Source organism: Symsagittifera roscoffensis, chromosome 3 (genome assembly GCF_963678635.1).
Source record: "Symsagittifera roscoffensis chromosome 3, txSymRosc1.1, whole genome shotgun sequence".
NCBI lineage: Eukaryota > Metazoa > Xenacoelomorpha > Acoela > Convolutidae > Symsagittifera > Symsagittifera roscoffensis.
In genome coordinates this window covers 32745649-32767625 of record NC_087064.1, presented here as the reverse complement: position 1 = coordinate 32767625, position 21977 = coordinate 32745649, and the positions used below count along the sequence as shown (strand labels likewise).

Below are 21977 nucleotides of genomic sequence, written 5' to 3'. Positions count from 1 at the left end.
ACTCCAAAATAATTGAGCTCAACGTGAAGATTAAAAAACTAGTTGATGATTTCAAAAGATCGAAATGGATAATGTTTCTAGAAAGTTTCGGTCAACGAGAGGCAACAAGTAAACTCTGGTCAAATGTGAAAGGACTATCGAACACAAACGCCAAAACTCAGAAACACACCCATTGTGTTCGATAGTCCTTTCACAGTTGACCGGAGTTTACTTGTTGCCTCTTGTTGGTCGAACCTTTCTAGAAACATTATCCATTTCGATCTTTTGAAATCTTCAACTAGTTTACTAATCTACCCGTTGAGCTGAATTAATTTGGAGTCTCCGGGTCGTTGCTACGCCAAAACTTGTTTACTTCGAAAAAAAAACTAGCACTCTGGAGTAACACCCTAGTTAAGCACAGGGTAAGAAGGCATTGGATGTTCTCATTAAAATTTAATTTTAATTTTTTAAGTATACACAGGCAACAGCTAGTTCGAGAAGAGCCAGTGAACGAAATGAAAAAAAAAACTGAGGGATTTTTGAAAAACCTCAACTTTTGAGTTTTAGAGGAAAAATAGATAACTTCTTAGAGATAACAGATAAGCTTTTTAATTTTCTTAAACAATTTAAATTTGATACTTTTTTGGTTTAAAACTACCCAAATTGAGAATACGGATCAAAACATTATTTTTTTTCGCTGGGAAATCTGTTTATTAAAACTCATTTTCGCAAAAATAGGTGGATCACGTTCCTGAAAAAACTATCCAGACCTATATAAAATTCTCAACTACGTTCATTGACTCTGAACAAACTTGACGTGAAAAGAGACATTTCAACTCACTGTAGGCGACGCCTTTCGCAGTGTCACCTCTTTACTTTTTTCTTGCATGCGATCGCCACTGTCAATTGAACCGAAACATGTTTCATCGTCCGATTCCGATTCATCTTCACTTTCATCCTGAAAACAAAACTAGATGTTCCACCTACCTCTAGTTCGTATCGCGATAAGGTAGCATTGTCGCAGTAAATACGATTGTTGAATGAAGAAAATAATTCATTAGTTTTAACGACTTTCTGTCAAGCCTTCGTCAAGCCTTGAAAACTGTCTGAATGATTATTCCGGCAAACAAAACATTCAAGAGAAAATCAGGGTTTTAGCGCCGCTAATAATGCATCAGTTGTTGCATGCCAAAGAGTCAATGAACACAAGGAAAAAATACTGACTGGCTTTTCGAAAACACGTCAACTTTCAAGTTTCAGAGAAAAAAGATGACCTGAAAGCTTTTCGAATTTATGATTGATACTTTTTGATTAAAACTAACCCAATTTTAGAAAACGACTCAATGCATTATTATTTTTATTTTTCTGGAAAATGTGTTAACTAAAACTCATTTTCGGGAAAATAAGTCGATCAGGTTTCCGTATCCTTTACACTTTTGCTATTCGTTTGCAGAGTTTGCCTGCTTTAAACAAAAGAAAGGAACGAAACTTAAAATAAATCCAAAGTCAAACCACAAAAACGTTAATTTGAGCCTGAACAATATTAATACTTTTCCTGAAAAAAAAAACTACAATGACCTCTATAAAAATCTTAACTACATTCATCAAATCTGAACAAACTTGACGCGAAAAGTGACATTAAAACTCACATCAGACGTCGCCTTTCGCAGTGTCGCCTCTTTTCTATTTTCTTGCATACGATCGCCATTGTCAAACAGACCGAAACCGTTGTCATCGTCCGATTCCGATTCATCTCCAGTTTCAGCCTGGAAACAAAACTCGGCGTTCCACCTAGTTCTAGTTCGTATTATGATAATTTAACATTGTCGAGGTATATACGATTGATTTAATAACATGTTTCACTGGTTCTAAAGTTATTGCGAAAAACAAAATATTCAGGAAAAATTCAAGGGTTTTGACGCCGCTGATAATATGCTGATAGTGTATGTTGTTGCATGCCAAAGATAGGTAACTATTTAACGGTAAAGAAATTCATAGATTATTAATGACCAAGTTTAGAAAAATCGGAGCAGCATTAGTCATTCACATTTAATTACTCAGACATGTTTCAGAAAATCGGATGCTTTCTATGGGATAAAAGAAGGTTGAAAAGAAAATTTACATTTAAGCGTCCAATGGGAATGAGAACACCAGATAACTTTTGAGTCATTCATGGCATAGATTTTAAAAACATCCACTAACTTTCATCATTGACGAATCCATCATTGGCACACAGCTCCTCTCTGTCATCTTTTCTGAATAAATTAAATCTGAAACAAAAACAAATGGGCTTTATGAAAAATTGACAAAATTTAACGCAACCCCTTGCAAAATCCATGTGCTTTTCACAAGAGAAGTCAGTACGCATTTTATGCCGAATTACTTGTTACTTTCCAGACTAAAAATATAGTATATATTCTAATAAAAATCTTAAATTGGGTAATATTTTGAATCTATTTTGACAGTATTTTCAACAATTTTTTGTATCATCTTTTTTCTTTCATCTAATGAAAACATTTAAAAAAAACAACGCAGATCATGCTCTGTCGCTGATCTTTTGTGTTTTGGCTTGCATGGTAAAACAATACATTTTTTTGCGAAGTTAATCAAATATATCCGATTTCTTAATTGATTTGTTTTAAAGGTCGACAAAACTTGAATGAAAAACTTTTTCACGTTTTCTAGAGAATCACCCGAGAAAACTGTAGATATTCCCCTGGAAATAATGTTATGCCAGAGAAAAAAATTGATCCCATGCAATAAGTATGGTTCGATACCATGTCGCGAGGAACAAATTGACTTCAAGCAAAAATGTTGACAACCAGTGATCAGTTGTTTTTTTTTCGCTGCTGATTAAGATAAATATTGACCCAACTCACCATATTGAGTCGAGAACATTTCATCTTGCATCTCTTCAGGTTCATATGTAGATATATTAGTAAAAGAATCCCCATCTTCAGGCAAAGGAGGTTTTTCTAATGTAGTAGCAATTCGATTTCCTTTTCCTCTTTTTCTTTCGATTAATTCACTTCGAACAGATGTATTTAGCATTGTATAAAAACTATCAGCAGCGTCATCTGAAGACTTCACAAGTCCTTTAGATTGGCGCAAGATTGGAGCAGAATACGCTTGTTCTTCCTCACTTGACATACATACTAAATCTTGCGTTGACTGTTGCTTCGAACTATTTAGGACATGTTTTTTTGCAGAAACTTTCGCTTTATACGATTCAGGCTTTAGCAGAAGGGCGGAATCAGAACTTAGCGGCATCGGCAAAAGATCCGATTTCTCTTGCTCTATTCTGCTGTGTGCAAACGCTGAAAAACATTTGTCTGAGTAAAACACAACAATCATATTTAAAAAAAAAACATTTTATTGGCATTGCCCATTTAGACCTCGTTAGAAAGCCTGCTCAGCATCGTGACACTCTAGAATCGTGATTTAGACTTACAACTATGAGAAAATGCATATGGTACACTGAAATTTCGGAATGGAAAAAATCAGGTTTTTGAAATACTTACTTCCTCCAACAGTGTGATTAATTTTACGAGCATGTTTAACGAAATTTTTAAATTTTTCTCAAACATATGAAACTTTCAGCGACCATATTTAACAAAATATTTTCTTTTTCATCTGAAACAAGCAGTAGTATTCCCAGTAAATTTTAATATTTCGTATTATTTTTTATGGATCATTTCAAAATTCAGATCTTAAAATACCTGAAAAACAACAGTCGTCAAATAGAATAGGAGAAGAGGGGGAAAGTGGCGGAGATATGGGCATTAACAACAGAGATGGCGGCCGAGGAGCAGAACCGAAAATACCTCCAGCAGGAGGTGGCCGAGGTCCCCCAAATAGCGGCGCTCCAGAGGCTGGTTGTGAGGGGGCACTAAAAAGACCTTCTCCAGGAGGTTGCGGGGGTCCCCCAAATAGCCGCGCGCCAGAGGATGGTTGTGAGGGGGCACCAAAAAGACCTCCTCCAGGAGGTGGCGGAGGTCCCCCAAATAGCCGCGCGCCAGAGGATGGTTGTGAGGAAGCACCAAAAAGACCTCCACCAGGAGGTGGAGGTGGCGGAGGTCCCCCAAATAGGCGCGCGCTAGAAGATGGTTGTGAGGGGGCACCAAAAAGACCTCCTCCAGGAGGTGGCGGAGGTCCCCCAAATAGCCGCGCGCCAGAGGATGGTTGTGAGGGGGCACCAAAAAGACCTCCACCAGGAGGTGGAGGTGGCGGAGGTCCCCCAAATAGGCGCGCGCTAGAAGATGGTTGTGAGGGGGCACCAAAAATACCTCCTCCAGGAGGTGGCGGAGGTCCCCCAAATAGCCGAGCGCTAGATGATGGTTGTGCGGGGGCACCAAAAAGACTTCCTCCAGGAGGTGGCAGATGTCCCCCAATTAGCGGCGCTCCAGAGGCTGGTTGTGAGGGGGCACCAAAAAGACCTCCACCAGGAGGTGGCGGAGGTCCCCCAAATAGCCGAGCGCTAGATGATGGTTGTGAGGGGGCACCAAAAAGACCTCCTCCAGGAGGTGGCGGAGGTCCCCCAAATAGCCGCGCGCCAGAGGATGGTTGTGAGGGGGCACCAAAAAGACTTCCTCCAGGAGGTTGCGGAGGTCCCCCAAATAGCCGCGCGCCAGAGGATGGTTGTGAGGGGGCACCAAAAAGACCTCCTCCAGGAGGTGTCGGAGGTCCCCCAAATAGCCGCGCGCCAGAGGATGGTTGTGAGGAAGCACCAAAAAGACCTCCACCAGGAGGTGGAGGTGGCGGAGGTCCCCCAAATAGGCGCGCGCTAGAAGATGGTTGTGAGGGGGCACCAAAAAGACCGCCTCCAGGAGGTGGCGGAGGTCCCCCAAATAGCGGTGCTCCAGAGGAAGGTTGTGAGGGGGCACCAAAAGGACCTCCTTCATAAATTGGTGGCTGTGGCGGTGCCATAGATGTTCCCATTAATGGTGGTTCACCCGTAGCAACACGACATCCAGAAAGTGGCTGATACCTACCACGTAGCGGCTCTCTAGATGATGATTCTGAGGGGGCATCAAAAAGACTTCCACCAAAACCTGAAAACAATGAACCCTTGCAATAACCCACAAGTCCTGTAGCTTCAGACATAGTTTGTTGCTACTTGCGGCTGTCCAAATTGTCTTAAGTGATGAAGTTGGTTCAAAATCTAAATTAACCTCGGATTGTCTAAACATACCTCTACGAGCAGAGGAAAGGTCTTTGAATCCAAGCAGCGACCCAGCGGATTGCGGAGAACGCGGTAAATCCCGTAGTTTCAATACAAACATCGGCAATTCTTCTGAAATTGAAGCTGAAACAAAGAAACGAAGTCGTTAAAAATATTACTGAACCGCTTTTCAAATATTATACGATTTACCTTTTTCTTTGTTTACGAACTCAAATTATATCAATTAAAAATTTATCAAGCTTCAATAAATTTCAATGATTGGCCCTTTATTAGTTAAATCTACTCAACAAGAGAACATAGCTAACAGACAGTTTGATACAGAAGCAATACTGCAATTTGCGCTTGAAAGCTCTTAAGGTTCGGGAAAGAAAGAAAGAACAAATTTCTCCGGTCATTTATTACATAAATTTAGCAATTCATCGTTATTAGTAAGTATCAAAATGAGACTCGGAGAGGATAGACAACGGGGCCATATAGCCCACAAACGCCTACTCTGGCTATGCATGCTTCTTTCACTATCAGGAAAAAAAATTTTTCATTGTTTTTAGAATTTGTAGTAGTAAGGTAATTCGCCGGCGCTCCAACAGGGGGGGGGGGGGTTTAGCAGGGGGAAACCTACACAGGGGTGCTCCAGAGCCTTATCCCAAAACCACATAGGCGCTCCAGACAAAATTTCTCGGTGCTCAAGACCCTAATTCCAAAACCACATAGGGGCTCCAAACAAACTTTTCAAACCACAGGGGCACTCCAAATAGGAAAATAAAACTACATGTATTGTATTCTAAGTGCTATGAAATGACTATATTATAATAAGTCACTGCTGTTGTGATATATAATAAAAAAAGTATGTCTGGGGACTGCATTTTCATGCGTTAACGTTCGATCAAGACTATAACGTTCATATTTGAGTGGAATTAAAGTTAACGTAAAAGTTATAGCCAAAAATATTTAAACCGTTGGTAGCTGTAAACCATTTCTTTTCCGTATGCATCTTTTATTGTTGAACCAACGCTTAGCAATCTGAAACACTCACGAAGTTTGAAGAGCGGCTGACAGTCCGGTGTCATGACATAAATGAACAATAAAAATAATGCTGAAATTATGGAATAACGAATTGAGCAAAATGATTTTAATTCGAGATTGGCATACTGAAGATATTGATAGTGAGCATTTAAGTTTCTCTGTCTTCTCAACTGGTACCCGATCAAAAAACAGTTGTATTAACGACCGTTATATAGTTTTCATATCACGGTGGAAAAAAATAGCAGATAAAGCACCAGAAGTATATTAGCAGAGTTGTAAACAGCTCTGTTTTATTTGAATGAGCTCTTACAAATAACGTGGTGCGTTTATACAAAACAGAAAAATGGTAGGGCTATTGATGTAATCATTGCTACATATGAAAACCGATTTAATTACTCATTCGATTTTGACTCTATGATGATTGAGAAAGGGGTGGAGCGAATGATTCGACTTTGTTTTGATAAATTTTCAAAATATCAAAAACTTCCAGTGATCTATCTAAATATCTACCACCGAGATATAGGACTGAGTAAGTGGTATCTGCAAGGTCACTTTCACTTCCACTGGCTTGAAATTCAGCAGGTCCGCGAGGTGTTGGAAAAAAAATAAAAATGAAATTGGAAAAAAGGTAGAGTTACTTCAACGGACTTGGAAATCATTCACGAGATTAATTTGACTGTGAGATTTATTTCACATCATAACCACTCCATGAATCACTGCGCCCTGAAGAAAAGCAAGGCGTTTTTTTATTGGCTGAAAAATGAGCAACAGCGAGAGACTAGCGAAGCTGGAGACGACCCTATCTCCAAATTCAGTGTTATGTGCTTGGATGAATCCAGAGAGTGACATCAAAATATCATTAACAAGAGCAGAACGAATCGATTGCCGAGGTCAAGTGGTGCAGCGAAAAGAACAAATCACTTCATATGAAGAGGAATTAACTATTTTGAGAAGGTTTTTCCCGGTGATTGACCAATTTATCTACTTTCAACGATTCAAGTTTATTCAAAATGTTAGCCAGTAAACGAGGAGTTTAAGTTCCCAAGCTAGTCTTAGTACCCAAATGTCAGCCCGGAGTTCAAATGGACCTCAGCAGCAGTGATTAACCTGAGGAAGTTCAGAAATTAGTACAAGAAAACTCAGTGAAGAAAATCATATATCATGTGAAAACTAAGAATGTCCCAGCCAATTATGTAGTGGAAATGTATGACAATGAAAATGATACTACTAATGTTTACACTGGTTATAATCGATACGAGATTTTTTACTGTTCAGAAAATCAAATAATAAATTTCATAACCACACATTTTTCTTCCTCAATAAGAAACGGTTGATATAGATAGATAGTCAGAGAGAGAGAGAAAAAAAATTGAAAACGTGAATGTCTGAAATAGCAGATGATGAGCCTGATGCAAATATAGTTACTGATTTTGTTTATGATCGAAATAACACCGAACAAAAATCTTGGAAATTTTGTTTTGATGCCACTGTTCCCAGATCAGAAGTAGTTTTTATGTATCAAATTATTATAATTTTAATTTTACTATGCTTTTGTATCTATAAACTTTCTTTGATGCAACTAAGCTGTGAAGAAACATCAGTTTGGTTTTCCATATTGTCTGGTTTAGTTGGGTACGAGTTACCAAACCCAAGGATACAAATAGAATTATTGATATGTCGACAAGACTGTTTATGGCAGTTGTAGGACCTTCGGGATCAGGAAAAACAGAATTAATTTTCAAATTATTGAAAGTGAGAACTTTTTATCCAAAATTTGGAAGAGTATTATTTTTTTACAAAGATATTCAACCTATACTTAGGGACGAGGAACGCTGGCAGAATTCAAATCGAATTTGTCAAATTTGATGGATTCGATCGTTTGAGAAACATTGAAAACATTCTGTTAGTGTTTGATGACTCATGCGAAGAAATATACAATGATGAAGAATTCGTTAAACTAGCAACAGCAGGAAGACACAAAGGCTTAGATGTTATTTATGTCAAACATAATTCATTCCAACAAAGTCGATGGTCACGAACTATTGATTTGAACACATCTCACATAATTTTATTCAAATCATCTCGTGATATTCAGCAACTTGATCACCTCGGAAGACAACTTAATGCACCTAAATTTTTACGACAATCGTATGAACTGGCTACCAAAAACAGCTTTGGACATCTATTAATAGACTTAGATCCCCGAACATCAGACTGTCTGAGATACTGTTCAAACATAATAACACCTGGTCCGTCAATTTTCTATTTACCATTAGATAAGGCATCACCCATCACAAATGAACGCGAAAAATCATCCATTCTGCAACACATGGTACAATTGAATCCAAGTTAAATACCGAGCTTTACTAGATAATCATCAAATACTCAAGTTATATCAGTCGTTTGCGAATGCTTGCTCAATGTAGTCAACGGTAATGTGCCTGTTAGTACTCCAAATCTTAATAATTTCGAAGAAATATATAGGATTCTCCTCAATCCAAAAACGAATCTCGACAAAAAAATCAGCTGTTATACTGAGTAAACAAGGATTTTATCTAATCAGACATAAATATGCTTCGGAATCAGAGCAAACTCTTGTGCTGTCATTTTTAAGCTGTCAAATATTTGAAGCAAAAATGAAGTATATGTCTGATTAGATAAAATCCTTGTTTACTCAGTATAACAGTTTGTTCTGATTCCGAAGCATATTTATATTAGAGAACAACCCCATGCAGCGCAAATTTTGCTTGACAACTCACTCAAACATAAAAAACCGCAACTATCATACTTGAATCGATTAAGACCCCTAAAAGCAACAGCACAACTAATCCTCCGGGTATACCAACCCCCGAAACACTTATCAATGCCACAGCAGACAACAGTCAACAAGAACAAGCTCTCCTTCTCACTGAAGATGAGGGAAATGAGCTGGGAACACGTACTGAGCTTAATGACGCTTTATCCACTGAACGTATTACGTTACAATTACAACTCATGGACGAAAACAAACTTAAACGAGCAAAAAAAGTTCTGGAAATTATTAAAAAGTCAGAGCGAGTCACAATAAACAAATAAAATGAACAGCTTTACGTTGATAAAGTTCCAACCGGTCTTAAGGCTTCAGTTTTTTTGTCTGATATACAACAGCAAACTAAAAAATTGTACAACCCTGCTTTCATACTGATTTTGAGGTCTCTCAAACTTGACGAATAGTTGGTTATGAACAAGTATGCCAAAGTCGCGGTTCAGTCAACGACTAAGGAACAAGCTCAACAGAGGCAAAGAAGCAGAGGTTCCACAAATTCCCCTTCAATATCTCAGATCTCCTTTCTGCCAAGAAACCGTCGTCAACAAGTTCCAGCTCAAAAAGCATTAAAAGACGCAAAACCAGAAGGACTGTTGCAGACAGTGAAAGAACGATCAGCGCAAAAAACCAAAGGAGAAGAAGGCGCAGAAGAAGAAGACTCTGGATTTTACGGATCGCCCGATAACGATTCAGATTCTGCAATGACAGAGAAGACGAAAACAAAACAAAAAAATAGCAAGGTTACACCAGCTGAAGAAAACCGATTGTAAACTAAATTTACAAGTAAAGGTCCAGCATTGTTTGGCAGTGTACAAAACTTAAAGGAGGAATGAAAAATTTCACGAAGTAAAGTGAAACATTTTTTACATACAGAGCCTGCATATACAAAATATCGAACAGTTCGTCGCAAAACACCACGCCTCAAAGTGATAGTTTATGACAGACGAAATATGGTCAATTGACCTAGTGTATGTTGATGAACTTGCAGATTACAACAAAAACATCAATTATCTTATGGTTGCAGTGGATTGCATGTCCCGTTATCTACGTGTACAGTCATTGAAATCAGAGTATGCTACTTCAACTGCGGAAGCATTCAAACAAATGATAAAAAAAAACAGCCACAAAAAATCTGGGTAGATAGAGGCACAGAGTTCAAGGTGTCATTCAAAACTTTATGTGAGGAAAAGGGCATCAAAACATACAAAACAGAGAGTGAAAAAAGTCCGCTTTCGCCAAATGGAACATTCGATCACTAAAAAGTTTGATTTATAAGTATTTGGCTGACAAATGGACCTACTCTTATATCGATAAGCTTCAAGACTTTGTCAACACAATAAATTCGAGAACAAACCGCGTCATCAAATTAGCCCCAAAAAAAGTCCCAAAAAAGGATGTTCCGCGTCTAATTTCATTAAGAGCGGAACAATCATTGAAACTAGTTGGTGATTTTGTGAGAATAGCAAAAACTGACATCCCTTTTCGAAAAGGTTATAAACAGTCCTTCACTGACTAAGTTTTTGAAATATTTGACAAACCAACAAGGAGCCCACCGACGCCGATAGAGAACCAATAGAGGGTAAATTTTATGAGCCCATACTAATCAGAGTATTGGAAAAGGAAGGGTCAAGCTAAACAATGTCTAGCAACTTTGGAGGTGACAAAGATTCCTTTAGTATTACATTGGTGTCATCAGTCTCAATGAAGATATCGATCTGCAAGGCGAATGGAGAGTTGCATTGTCAGAAATAACGTTTCCCACTCATTTTAACAATGTAACAGATACTAAAATAGTGAACTACAAAAAAACAAAGTTAAAGCAAGTCTTAAAGTGGCAAAAGATAAAATATCTCGACCATATGATGGAGAGAAAACTGAAATAACAAAGGGTGAATATGGCGAAATCGAGAAATTATTCAACGAAATCAATCGGAAGGTTGATCTTGATATTTTAAGTTATAGCATCGACCCCATTACTAAACATCTTTCAATTTGGATGCATTATTGGGAAGGCATTACCTTTGAGAGCCCACAAATTCCTAGTATTTTAGATTTCAAAGGTATAAGAGATGAAACGGGCTACCATATCGGCTATAAAGAATCCAGTCATATCCATAGCACTCTCACATCGCAAAACCTCATTTCCGACTGCTGGAACCCAAATGATGTTTATCTACTTGGATATAATCCATTATCAGATTGTGGGTTACACCAAAGCACTGTTGCTCAGGGTCATTAATACTCATCGACGAGTGAAAAACGGTTACGTTTGCAGCATTGAACCAAATCATCGCAAAGTTTTTGTTAACTTAGATTATAAAAAACGCCTCGTTAATAACATTCAGAGCATTGCGGTAAACCTACGAACAGAAACCGGTAGACTTGTACCACTTGTACTATCATAATCAAGCGACCATGCCTCACTTCTCAGGACAATACAGACAGCATGGGTAGTGGCTTCGGTGCTCTGGCTATTGGTATTGGACGAGTAGCACTTCCGTTAGCTCGGAAATTTATAGTACCAGCAGCAAAACGTATTGGAAAAGAAATACTTGTTCAAGCAGTACCCGAAGTAATAGATATAGCAACCAGGAAGAAAACGCCCAAACAAGCCTTGAACAACACTGTAAAAAACACAATCAAAAAACAAGTTGGAGCTGGACGCAACAAGTCCCGTATGAGCAGAAAACGAATGATAGCAACAACGACAAGAAAAACAAAAGTTCACATTCCAAAGAAACGACCTCCACTGAGAAGTCGCTCCAACTTTTTCACCAAAGTACGAAATGATTTCTAATTTATTACCAACTGAAGCAACTCATAGCTCATTAGATTTTCTTCCTCTATTCGTTACATTTGAAAATGCATTCACTCAAAAATTGGTCCATCTTATTCACCTGATGGTCCCATGCTCGAATTTGAAGTTTTAGGAGATAGAAACAACTTTATCGATCTTCAATGAACTCGCTTGGAGATTGTAGCACGTATTGTTCAAAATAATGGTAATGTACTGCGAACTCATGCTACTGAGGCAGCACAACGAGACACCCCATAATTGGTTATAAATCCACTGTCATCTTTATTTTCCGAAAGCACAATGTCTCTGAATGGAGAAAAAATTTCAACAACTAATGCCAATTTTGCCCATAAGAGTTTCATTGAGACCGAATTTTCACATGGTAATGATGCAAAGAAAACATGGCTTGCTTGTCAAGGTTATTATTATGAAGATATTCCATCAGGTATTGATGGTGCTAATGGGCGAGCTGAAGATGTTGCGGAACGTAAGCGAATCGTAGCTGCGTCAAGCGAATTCCGTCTATTTGGTAAAATTTCTTGTGATTTTTTATCAAGTGACAAACATCTTATCAACGGTGTTACAATAAGACTTTCTCTGAGACGATTTGCTAATGACTTTGTTATCATGTCCGAGCATAGAGATAAACATTACCGAGTTGAAATCACTGAAGCTAACCTATATGTGCGCAAAATGACAGTAAGCGATTTTGTGCTATCGTCGATAGTAAAAACTCTGCTGAAAACACCCGCAATATACAATTATATTTAAGTTTTACCAAGAACTTTTTTGGCCACAACTGGTGTGCAAAGCTGGCGACAAGAAGACTTTTTTGCCAAAGAGCCAGTTCGTCGAATGATTTTGGCAATGAGCTCAAATACAGCATACCTGGGTACTAACCGAACAAACCCGTTTCATTGTCAAAAGTTTCAGCTGAATGAAATCATTGTTTACCGAAACGGTCGACCCATTGCAGGTACTCCTGTGTCAACGACTAATAACTAAAGAATATACTATAACACATTAGAAGCTCTAGACTTTGTTTTTAACAATAGTCATGGAATCAGTTTGGCTAATTATCACAATCATTATATTATGGCATTTGATCTCACATCTACTCAGGAGGCTTCACATGACTTTATTCATCCTGAATTGACTAATTGCACCATTTCAGTAGAACTGAAGTTAAATGCACCACTGGGGGAAAATGTAGAGTTACTTTTCATGGGAGAGCGTGCATCAACAGTTTACGTGCGTTCCGATAGAAAAAAAGCTCAAAACACTCTAATGAACTGAATCTGAAAAAAATGGACAATTTGCAGATTACAGAGCTTTTTAACCAATGCAAGCATTTGAAACATCGATTTAGAGGCATTTCTCCAGCTAACTTAGCATTTAGAACAAAAGTGAAACGTGACAATACTTTTATGATAGTGAACGCATCCAACTCAGACCAGCCAGGAACTCACTGATTACTATTCGCTCAAGCTGGCGGTCAAATTTTTTTTATTGCAGATCCTCTTGGACAAGGAATACACAATTATCCACATGTTTACAAATACATGAGACATTCTATTCATGAAGGACACCAAATACTGATGAACAAGCCAATCCAATCAGCTAACTCGATCTTGTGTGGACTTTATTATATTCATGTTGCTCATGTTATAATTTCATCCCAATTCCCTATAGGTTTCAAACTAAACGACCACGACATGATGCGCTTTGCTAAACATATGATGTTATAAAATTGAAAAACTGATGATTTTCTATAATGATCTATAATTGAATTTTTTTCCGAACTACTTTTTTCTTTGTTAGAACACTTGCCTCTGGTGTTATCTCAGGCTCTAGGAAACGTTTTCAGAATTTAATTTTTTTTATTATAAATTTAACAAACAAAGTATTTGAATCAATCTCTAAACGACCGTATCCACTCAAAATAATATCAATAATTTTAGAAAACTCGACAGCATTATCACCATTCAAAATATTGATGAAGCTTTCAATTGTTACAATAGTGATTAAATCAGTTTGAGTTTGAATGGATCAAGTTTGTAAAGCGAAGCAAACGTGTGGCAATCTTCTTCGTAGAGGAGCACCGCCAATGTCAGTTGAAGTGTTAATAGAATTGTTGAAGTTGACAGCAAATTTTAATTTTTCCATCAAAGATCCCGATAGCTGAATTTTACTGCAACCCAAAATTAGATGTTTGAAAGATGAGAGTAGACAAGGTACAACGAAAGTGGTTGAGGTCAGCTTGTTCACTACGTCAACACAATCTTTTGTTAATTCGACGAGAACATGGATGTGGGGATGATCATTGTCGAGCAGTTGGGTGCAAGACTCGTTCTGAGTTGAGTAGGTTACAAATGCAAAATTTGTGTTGAGAGGGAGTTGTGAGATGTCGGGTTCGTTGTTTAGAACAAAAAATTTAAAATTCTTTCGAAATTTTAAAAAAATTCAGGTGACTGCTCATACATTGCTTCAACCGTTCTGCTGGTTAATCAAATTGTTCAAACGTTTTTTTTTCCTGTTTCAGGCAACTCTACATTTTTTATTAATCGAGTATTCATCATCCGCATTGTTTTCATCGCCACTTTCAGCACATTCTTTTTCGGGACATACTGATACTTTTGACCTGTATCTTTTTTTATAATGTTTATCATTTGCAGCTGATGATGAGGAGGAGCAAGAAGATGAAGTCTTTTCACCGGTTTGTTTTTTAACCATTTTTTTTATATTTTGAATAATTGTCGGCCAAACAATCAAATTCTCTTGTCGCCAAGGTCACTGCTTGATAACACTTAAACACGCCATCTTCATTACATACACTTTCATAATATCTGTTTTTTATCAAATAGGAATTCTAGACAAACATGCCAAGCAAGACATTTGAATTTCAAATTAGCAACTGGGCAAAACTTACGAAGCTGAAACAAGGCCGAAAATCTTTGAGCAGACACCAGTTGACCAGAAAAAAAAATACTATGTAAAAAAAACTTAAAAAAGTTTCAAGTCCCCCTGAAAGTACCCTGTAGTAACTAGTATCCAGCCAGTAGTTAAAGTTAAATTTTCATGAAACTCAGCATGTCAGCTGAAGAGCACGTCAAGTGATTTAACTGATTTTGACAAGAAAAACTCTCTATTCTAGTTTGATAACGCTTGCTAATCGCAAGCGTAATTAGCAGCGGAAAAAAACTTAAGATGCGGAAAAAAATCCGAGAATCTTTGAGCAATCACCAGTTGAGACGAAAAAAAAACGATTTTATAAAGGACTAAAAAGTTTTCAGTCCCCTGAAACTACAATGAACAACATTTGCAGCTACCATGAGACTTGCTTGCAGCACAAGAATATCGATATGATTAATTCTATCTATGGATATTCTGGATCTGCATGAATCTCTTTCATTTCCCCCTTATGCGAAAGAAGCTAATTCGTTATTAGGTAGAAGTTACAAGACAGAAAACGCAAATGCTTAACCGTTGAATTAGGTCTTTACGTTGGATATAACTTAACAGATGGCGCCAATTTAATTATGCCCATTTATGACTTGAACTTTCAATAATGTGATTTAGATAAATGAGCGATAAAACTGTTTTAAAATTACTGAGATTATGACCAAATTGAAATAATTGACTTATTGACAAGTTAACACAAACAGTTTGAGACATATGTACCTTCAGTCGTATTCGAAATTCAAATTGAAAAATCAAAAGCATTTCTCTCAATTCCTGTATAGAAAGGGGACCGGATCTACTAAACAAATTAATTGGTTTGTTTGAGGTTTAGAGAGAAACCGATAGCGAAACCTGTCCTCTCTGGTGACATAGAGGACATGTTTATGCAAATAGTCATAAAAGAGGATGATCAAAATGTACTCCGATAGGTAAACAGTATCAGTATACGAGACTAGTCTTCGGAGCTAAATGCTCACCCCGAATAGCCATCTTCGCACTACATCATACAATCATCGAGTTCTGCAACAAAGATCCCAACATACAGCAACTAATTCATAACAGCTTTTGCATGGATGACTTCGTTCACTCCTATGACAATCTACTGCAAACTCAGCAATCAACTTAAGCTTTGAAGGTGGCACTCCGTAAAGGTGGATTCAATTTTAACATTTAGATCGAACTTCAGACGTGATTGATTTACTTCGAAATAGTCCTGGCACCAAAATAGCTAATTATCTTTTTGGGATTCTGAATTACGCCTTGTGGTTTTGATATGATACAAATGCAATTGCCGAAAGCTTTCTTTGGGGTATCTTAAATTTCTTTGAGGTATCTGATACAGCAAAAAGCGCTAATTAGTTGGAACAGCAAAAAGGCGGATAAGAAGTAATCATTAAAAATATTCGAGAAGCTTACAAGGAGACCAAATTCAATTCGTATACAAGCAAAGCAACAGCAAATCACTCAGAGTAGCTTCAAACTTTTAAGATACTTTAAAACTTTTTAATCTGAAAAAAAAATTGGACGCCAACCGGGATTATAAATTCAATTTTTAGATTTGAAACGCCGCATTTTACATTTACGTTTCGCCGCTACTCGCTTTGGTTTGCGAAGGCAGACTACAAGAAGAAGAAGTGATTGTATTTTTAACAAACTAATACAGCTTTAGATGTTGGAAATTATTTTGAATAGAAATGGTAGGAAGTATCTTAATTTCGCGAGAAAAAAGGATATTGCTGACGGTTTTAGAGGAGAGGACTGATTTATTTCATTAGGACAAAACAAGAAGATCTTCCCAAATTGGGTTGATTTGTACCAAAAGATGAAGACAGTTGCTTAAAATTTTAGCAGAAAAATAATAGGGGAACTTGTTGCGCAATATTTGGTCTAACATTTTACCCTATAAATCGAAGAGCTCACCCAAGAATTCAAACAAGAAAATAAAATTTCTTTGATTTTCATTCATTATACTCCATTTATAGAGGTGGCTAAAAACTGATTTTATTTTTATTTATTCTTAGTTCGTCAGCTGGAATGAGAATTGGCCGAAATGACAGGACTAGATGTAAAAACTATTCCTTAATGAGGGCTTAATTTTAGGGGAAAATAAATTTTTCCCCACATTCCTCTTTTCATTCGAATATAAATTTATCTTTATTCCTCAGTTGCAATCCTAATTTGTTCAACGGGTAGACGTCAAGTAGGCACATACTGCGCCTTTTGTCTATCCCCTCCATTTTGTTGATTTAATAATTTAAATAAATTGATGCTTGTATTATCAATTATATGGAGAAATAAATTCTTCTTCTTCTTCTTTTATTTAAGCAGCCAACAGAATTTTAAAAAAAGCCAACGAACTCACTTTTCTAATTTAATGACTTTTTTATGAAAAATTATTGACTTACTTTGAAACGATTTACAACTTTCCAATTTCCAAGAAGAAAAAGAGTAATGAACGCAAGGAAACAGAAAAAAAACTGACTTGTTTTTTGAAAAAGAATTTCAACTTGTGAATTTAAAAAAAAACAAATGCCCTCAAAGCTCTCTGAATTTCAAGAAAACATTTTATGATCGGTGCTTTTTCGATGAAAATAAACTAATATCAGAAAACTAGATCGATATGTAAAATTTTGATTCAGCTGGAAAATCTGAACATTTAAGTCCTTTTTCGAAACTAGAAGTCGATTACGCTTTTCGTAACTTTTACATTTTCGCTGTTCGATAGTGGAGTTTGCCTTCCTTTCAAAAAAAATAAAGTGAACTTACGAATTGTAACAGTGTCAATTAACTCAAAGTATTGAACTTTCCTGAACACTTTCCATTTTCGAATTTCGGAGAAAAAAAATATCACGTTGAAGCAATTCGAATTTCAAGAATCATGATTGCCCATTTCTTGATAAAGATAACCCACCGTAGACAACTGGGTATACAGGGTATATTTTTGAAACTTCACGTCAACTTTTTAAACTACTCCCAAGGACAAAATTATACGCAAATTTGGGTTTTTTTTTGTCCGAATTGCATATTTTCTATAACTATTTTAAATAACATATTCCAGCAATTTGTTTAAAAAAAATTCATGGAAGGAAGCAAATATCCTCAGGTACCCATATAAGTATCCATAATTGGTTTCAAGAACAGGTTATTGCGGGTCTGAAAAATTCCTGTTCTTAACATCTACCGTTACTTTTCCTAACAGCCTTATATTCTAGGAGAGAGCCGAGGTTAGCAAAGTTATCACAGTGAACAGTTATATTCTATTGCTGATAACTTATCACATTCCGTGATTATCTCATTTTACTCTGCTTGCCCGAGAAAAAAATTAACCCCGCTGGAAAAAGTACTCTAGATGAAGAAACCTGGCATGTTAGACCCAGAATAAACTGGCAACTCCTCAAAACTAAATTTTAATACTTTCCTCGAACATTTGCTCAATCATGTAAAAAAAATTTAAACTCATAAAAAATTATCTAAAATGGCTTTAGCAAATGGGCTTTTCACAGAATAAAAATCTACATTGTGAGTGTACAACTCACAAAATTCCGTTCCTTCGTGTGATTTGCACTCTTGTTGTAATTTGCCTGACTTTTAGCAAATTAATTTAAACTGAATTTCAAAAGAAACCGTAAGTCAAACCGTGAAAACCAAAATTGAATAACTTATAAGACTTTTCCTTGTAAAATGAATAAAAGAAAAAAATCTATCGTTTTTGGAGTAAAACTACGTTTTTCACTACTTGACTAAAATTTTTATTTAGAACTACTCGCTCGCTTTACTCGCTCGAAATTAAACTAAGACTAACCGGTTTTTCTCAACTTTTCTATGCCGTTCGAATCAACACTGAGAGGGCTTTATTTTGATATATCTCAACCCAGACCGATGACTACCTGATTTTGCGTGGAAAACAAAAAAAATAAAACACACCCGAATATACATAAATACCCTCCCTATTTTCAATGGTCGGAACAACAACCTTTCAATTGTAACCTTTATTTAATAAACTATATCAGTTATGGGAGAGCGCAATTTGCCTTCGGATCAACCGTACAATATCGCCGCCCTATCAATTCACGAAGAGGTGGTTTAGAAATATGACATTTTAAGAAGCTACTTTGAGTATAAATTAAATTCTAGTTAAAATAATTTAATCAATATTTTTTGTGCCCAGTTGCAAAAAAAGTATTTTATGCTGACTCAACTTTTCAAAAATTAATACACGTTGAGAAGAGATAATCAAGAGAAGGTTACCTCATGAGGGTGAGAGAAACTGTACGGTTGATATACACCATGTCAATGTATATATGAGCCTACTTTGTGGGCGTGAAGCAGGGGGCGTGGTTGGATGGGGCGGTAGTCTATTTGGCATCAAGAGAGGGGGTCTCATGGGAGTTGGCACTGAGTGCTTCTGTCTGAACGATGTGCCACCTGCAGCACCCACCAGCGGCTTTATCTTTGGGGGGTGAATTGGTAGTGTAGGCACTGGCGGAGGCCGCTCGATTGGCTCTGACGGCCTGGTTTGGTTTCTGCATAGGTGCATAGGTGCGAGTTGGCTATTCTGCACAGAACTAAATAAAGGCACTGCAGTTGAAAAGAGTTCATAACTTTGTATCACTTTCTTTTCAACAAAAAATTAAAACTGCACGATTCATAAAAAACTTCAATCAAACACCCTGAAGCCAGTAGCATAAAACATAGCCAATAGACAGTTGGAAAAGTGTCGATGAATTTAGCAAAGCAGAAAAACTATTATAAACATTTAAGTTTCCAATTTCTGAAGAAACAATACACCACGTAAGTGTAAAGCTCTGTGAATTTGAAGACTCTTTTATGATTAACACCGACACTGAGAAATATTTTATTTTTTATTTTTAAATTTTTTATTTCGCCAGATCTCAATAAGAGCTCATTGACACTTAAAAATGAAACATCAATCGAAAAAAAATTGCTAAAACGATTATAAAGGTTTCAACCCAACTTCAAGTTCCAACGATATCAGGTTAACGGCAGGCACAATCAGGTTAACGGTGACAAAGTTAAACATAGCCAACTAACAGTTGGAAAAGAGCAATGAACGCAAGGAAACTGAAAAAAACTGACTTGTTTTATCAAGAGACTTCAACTTTTGCATTTCGAAATTAGACGGCCTTATAGTTCTTCGGATTTGTAGAAAAATTTATGATGGACACTTTTTTGTTAAAATCAACCCAATTTGAGAAGACTGGATCAATACGTACAACTTTTATTTCGCTGGGAAATCTAATAATTACTTTCCTTTTTTCGAAATCAGAAGTCGATCACGTTTTTCGTGACCTTTACACTTTTGCTCTTCGATAGGGGAGTTTGCCTTCCTTTCAACAATGGAAATGCACTGAACATTAAAAGAAATCACAAGTCAAACCGCGAAAAATCAAAACTGAGCAAGAACAAAACTGAGCAAGACTTTTTCCTGAAAAATAAACAAAAAAAATCAGCAAGATCTATATAAGAAAACTCACTACGTTCATTACTCTTAACAGCGCAAGTGAATCGCTATAGAACTATTTGTCTACTTTGAAAATGGTCCCATTCTACAATTTTTTCAAACCTCAAGCCAAACAGCATATTTAAACATTTTGATTACACGAAGGTTAAATGCATAAAATATAACCAACAGATAGCTAAAATAAGCGGTATCAATGAAAGCAAGAAAACTGAAAAAATAAAAAACGTTTTTCTAAAAAAATTTTACCAATTAAATTTAACAGAAAAAAATATATGGCCTTTGAATTTCACAAAAACTAAAAAAGTTTAAGAAAACTAGATTCATAGGTTATTTTTTTTCTTCTTCCGCCGCAAAATGTAAACATAGCCAGAATCAGAATGCAAAAAATAACACAACGGCGAAGCTGCGATTCGCACCATTTGCGATACAAAAACAGGAAGTCGTTTAGTCAGAAATTTCAAAAAAAATCGAAAATTTGGAAAAAAAACTAGATCTATCAAACTAAATCAAGCTAGTTTTCAAAACATAGCCAATTGAATATTAGAAAAGAGTAATGAACGTAACTAAACTTCAAAAAAACACTGACTTTGTTGAAAAAATCTCAACTTTCGAACCTCGAAGAAAAAAAACAGATGGCCTTAAAGCTCTTTGAATTTGTAGAACAATTTATGATGGACACTTTTTTGTTCAAATTAACCCAATTTGAGAAGCCTATTCGAAACAGAAAAAAATTCTCTTTATTGAAAAGATCAAAAGAACTAATTGAACAAGCATATGCATTATAATTAAACATATGCCGCCGCAAGTAAGCATATGCCACCGCATAATTGCATTTGAGTCACTTAAATAGCGTTCCCATTTAGTTGCTTTGCATATTTTACAGCACCTATATATTCTAGAACTAGAAGTTCAAAATCGAGCACACAGCAATTCTCTCTTTTAACGGACGCTATTTATCGAAGAGTAAGCACTGAGCAAAACTCACTAACTCAATCCCAACCTTTGGATAGCCATCGGAAAACAGTTCCGGGTTCATCCTTTCTAACCTCTAAAACAAAACAAATTAACTCAAGCCTTTATACCTGATAAAAATTAAATATTTTGTTTGATAACAAATCTAGATAAAAGAATGCTTTTTTCTAAGTAGAACGAACATCTTATTTACTAGCAGCGCTAGTCCCGCGTATTATACTGACGCTGGTATAATACTGACAGTTGGAAACGAGTTATGAACGCCAGGAAACATAAAAAAAGATGCCTAGTTTTTCGAAAAAAAACATCAAACTTTGATTTTTAAAGAGACAATATAAGCGCTTGAAGCTCTTTGCATTTCAGGAACAATTTACCATTGACACTTTTTGGATAAAATTACCCCAATTTGAAAAACCTGGATCGAAATATAAATTTGTAATTCCGCTGAGAAACCTGATAATTAAATTCCACTTTCGAAACTAAGTCAACCACGTTTTTCGCGACCTTTAAAGATTCGCAGTTCAAAAAAGGATTTTGCTTTCCTTTTAACAAAGGAAATGAGCTAAACTTAAAAAGAAATCAAACCGCAAAAGTCAAATTTTAGCGTGAACAACTTTAAAGACTTTTTCGTCAAAAAACACGAATAAAAAGCCAACTTCGAAACTAAAAGTAAATCCCGTTTTATTGCGAAATTTACATTTAGCAACTAATTTGAAAATGAACTTAGAAAATTATTTACAGGACAAAATGCGAAAAAAGAAACTTGAAAATACTT

The 21977-nt window shown here is 36.5% G+C and overlaps 1 protein-coding gene across 1 annotated transcript in view; it reads right to left on the bottom strand.

The window, feature by feature from the left end:
* Positions 1–21977, bottom strand: part of LOC134841669 (protein mono-ADP-ribosyltransferase PARP4-like) — a 109368-nt gene that overhangs the window by 32087 nt on the left and 55304 nt on the right. The window contains exons 19-25 of the mRNA XM_063857704.1: positions 19060–19313; positions 5171–5284; positions 3699–5030; positions 2859–3296; positions 2182–2249; positions 1629–1745; positions 821–937 (exon numbers count right to left, since the gene is read on the bottom strand). Coding sequence (XP_063713774.1) covers positions 821–937; positions 1629–1745; positions 2182–2249; positions 2859–3296; positions 3699–5030; positions 5171–5284; positions 19060–19313 — 2440 coding nt within the window. The remainder of the gene's footprint in view (positions 1–820; positions 938–1628; positions 1746–2181; positions 2250–2858; positions 3297–3698; positions 5031–5170; positions 5285–19059; positions 19314–21977) is intronic.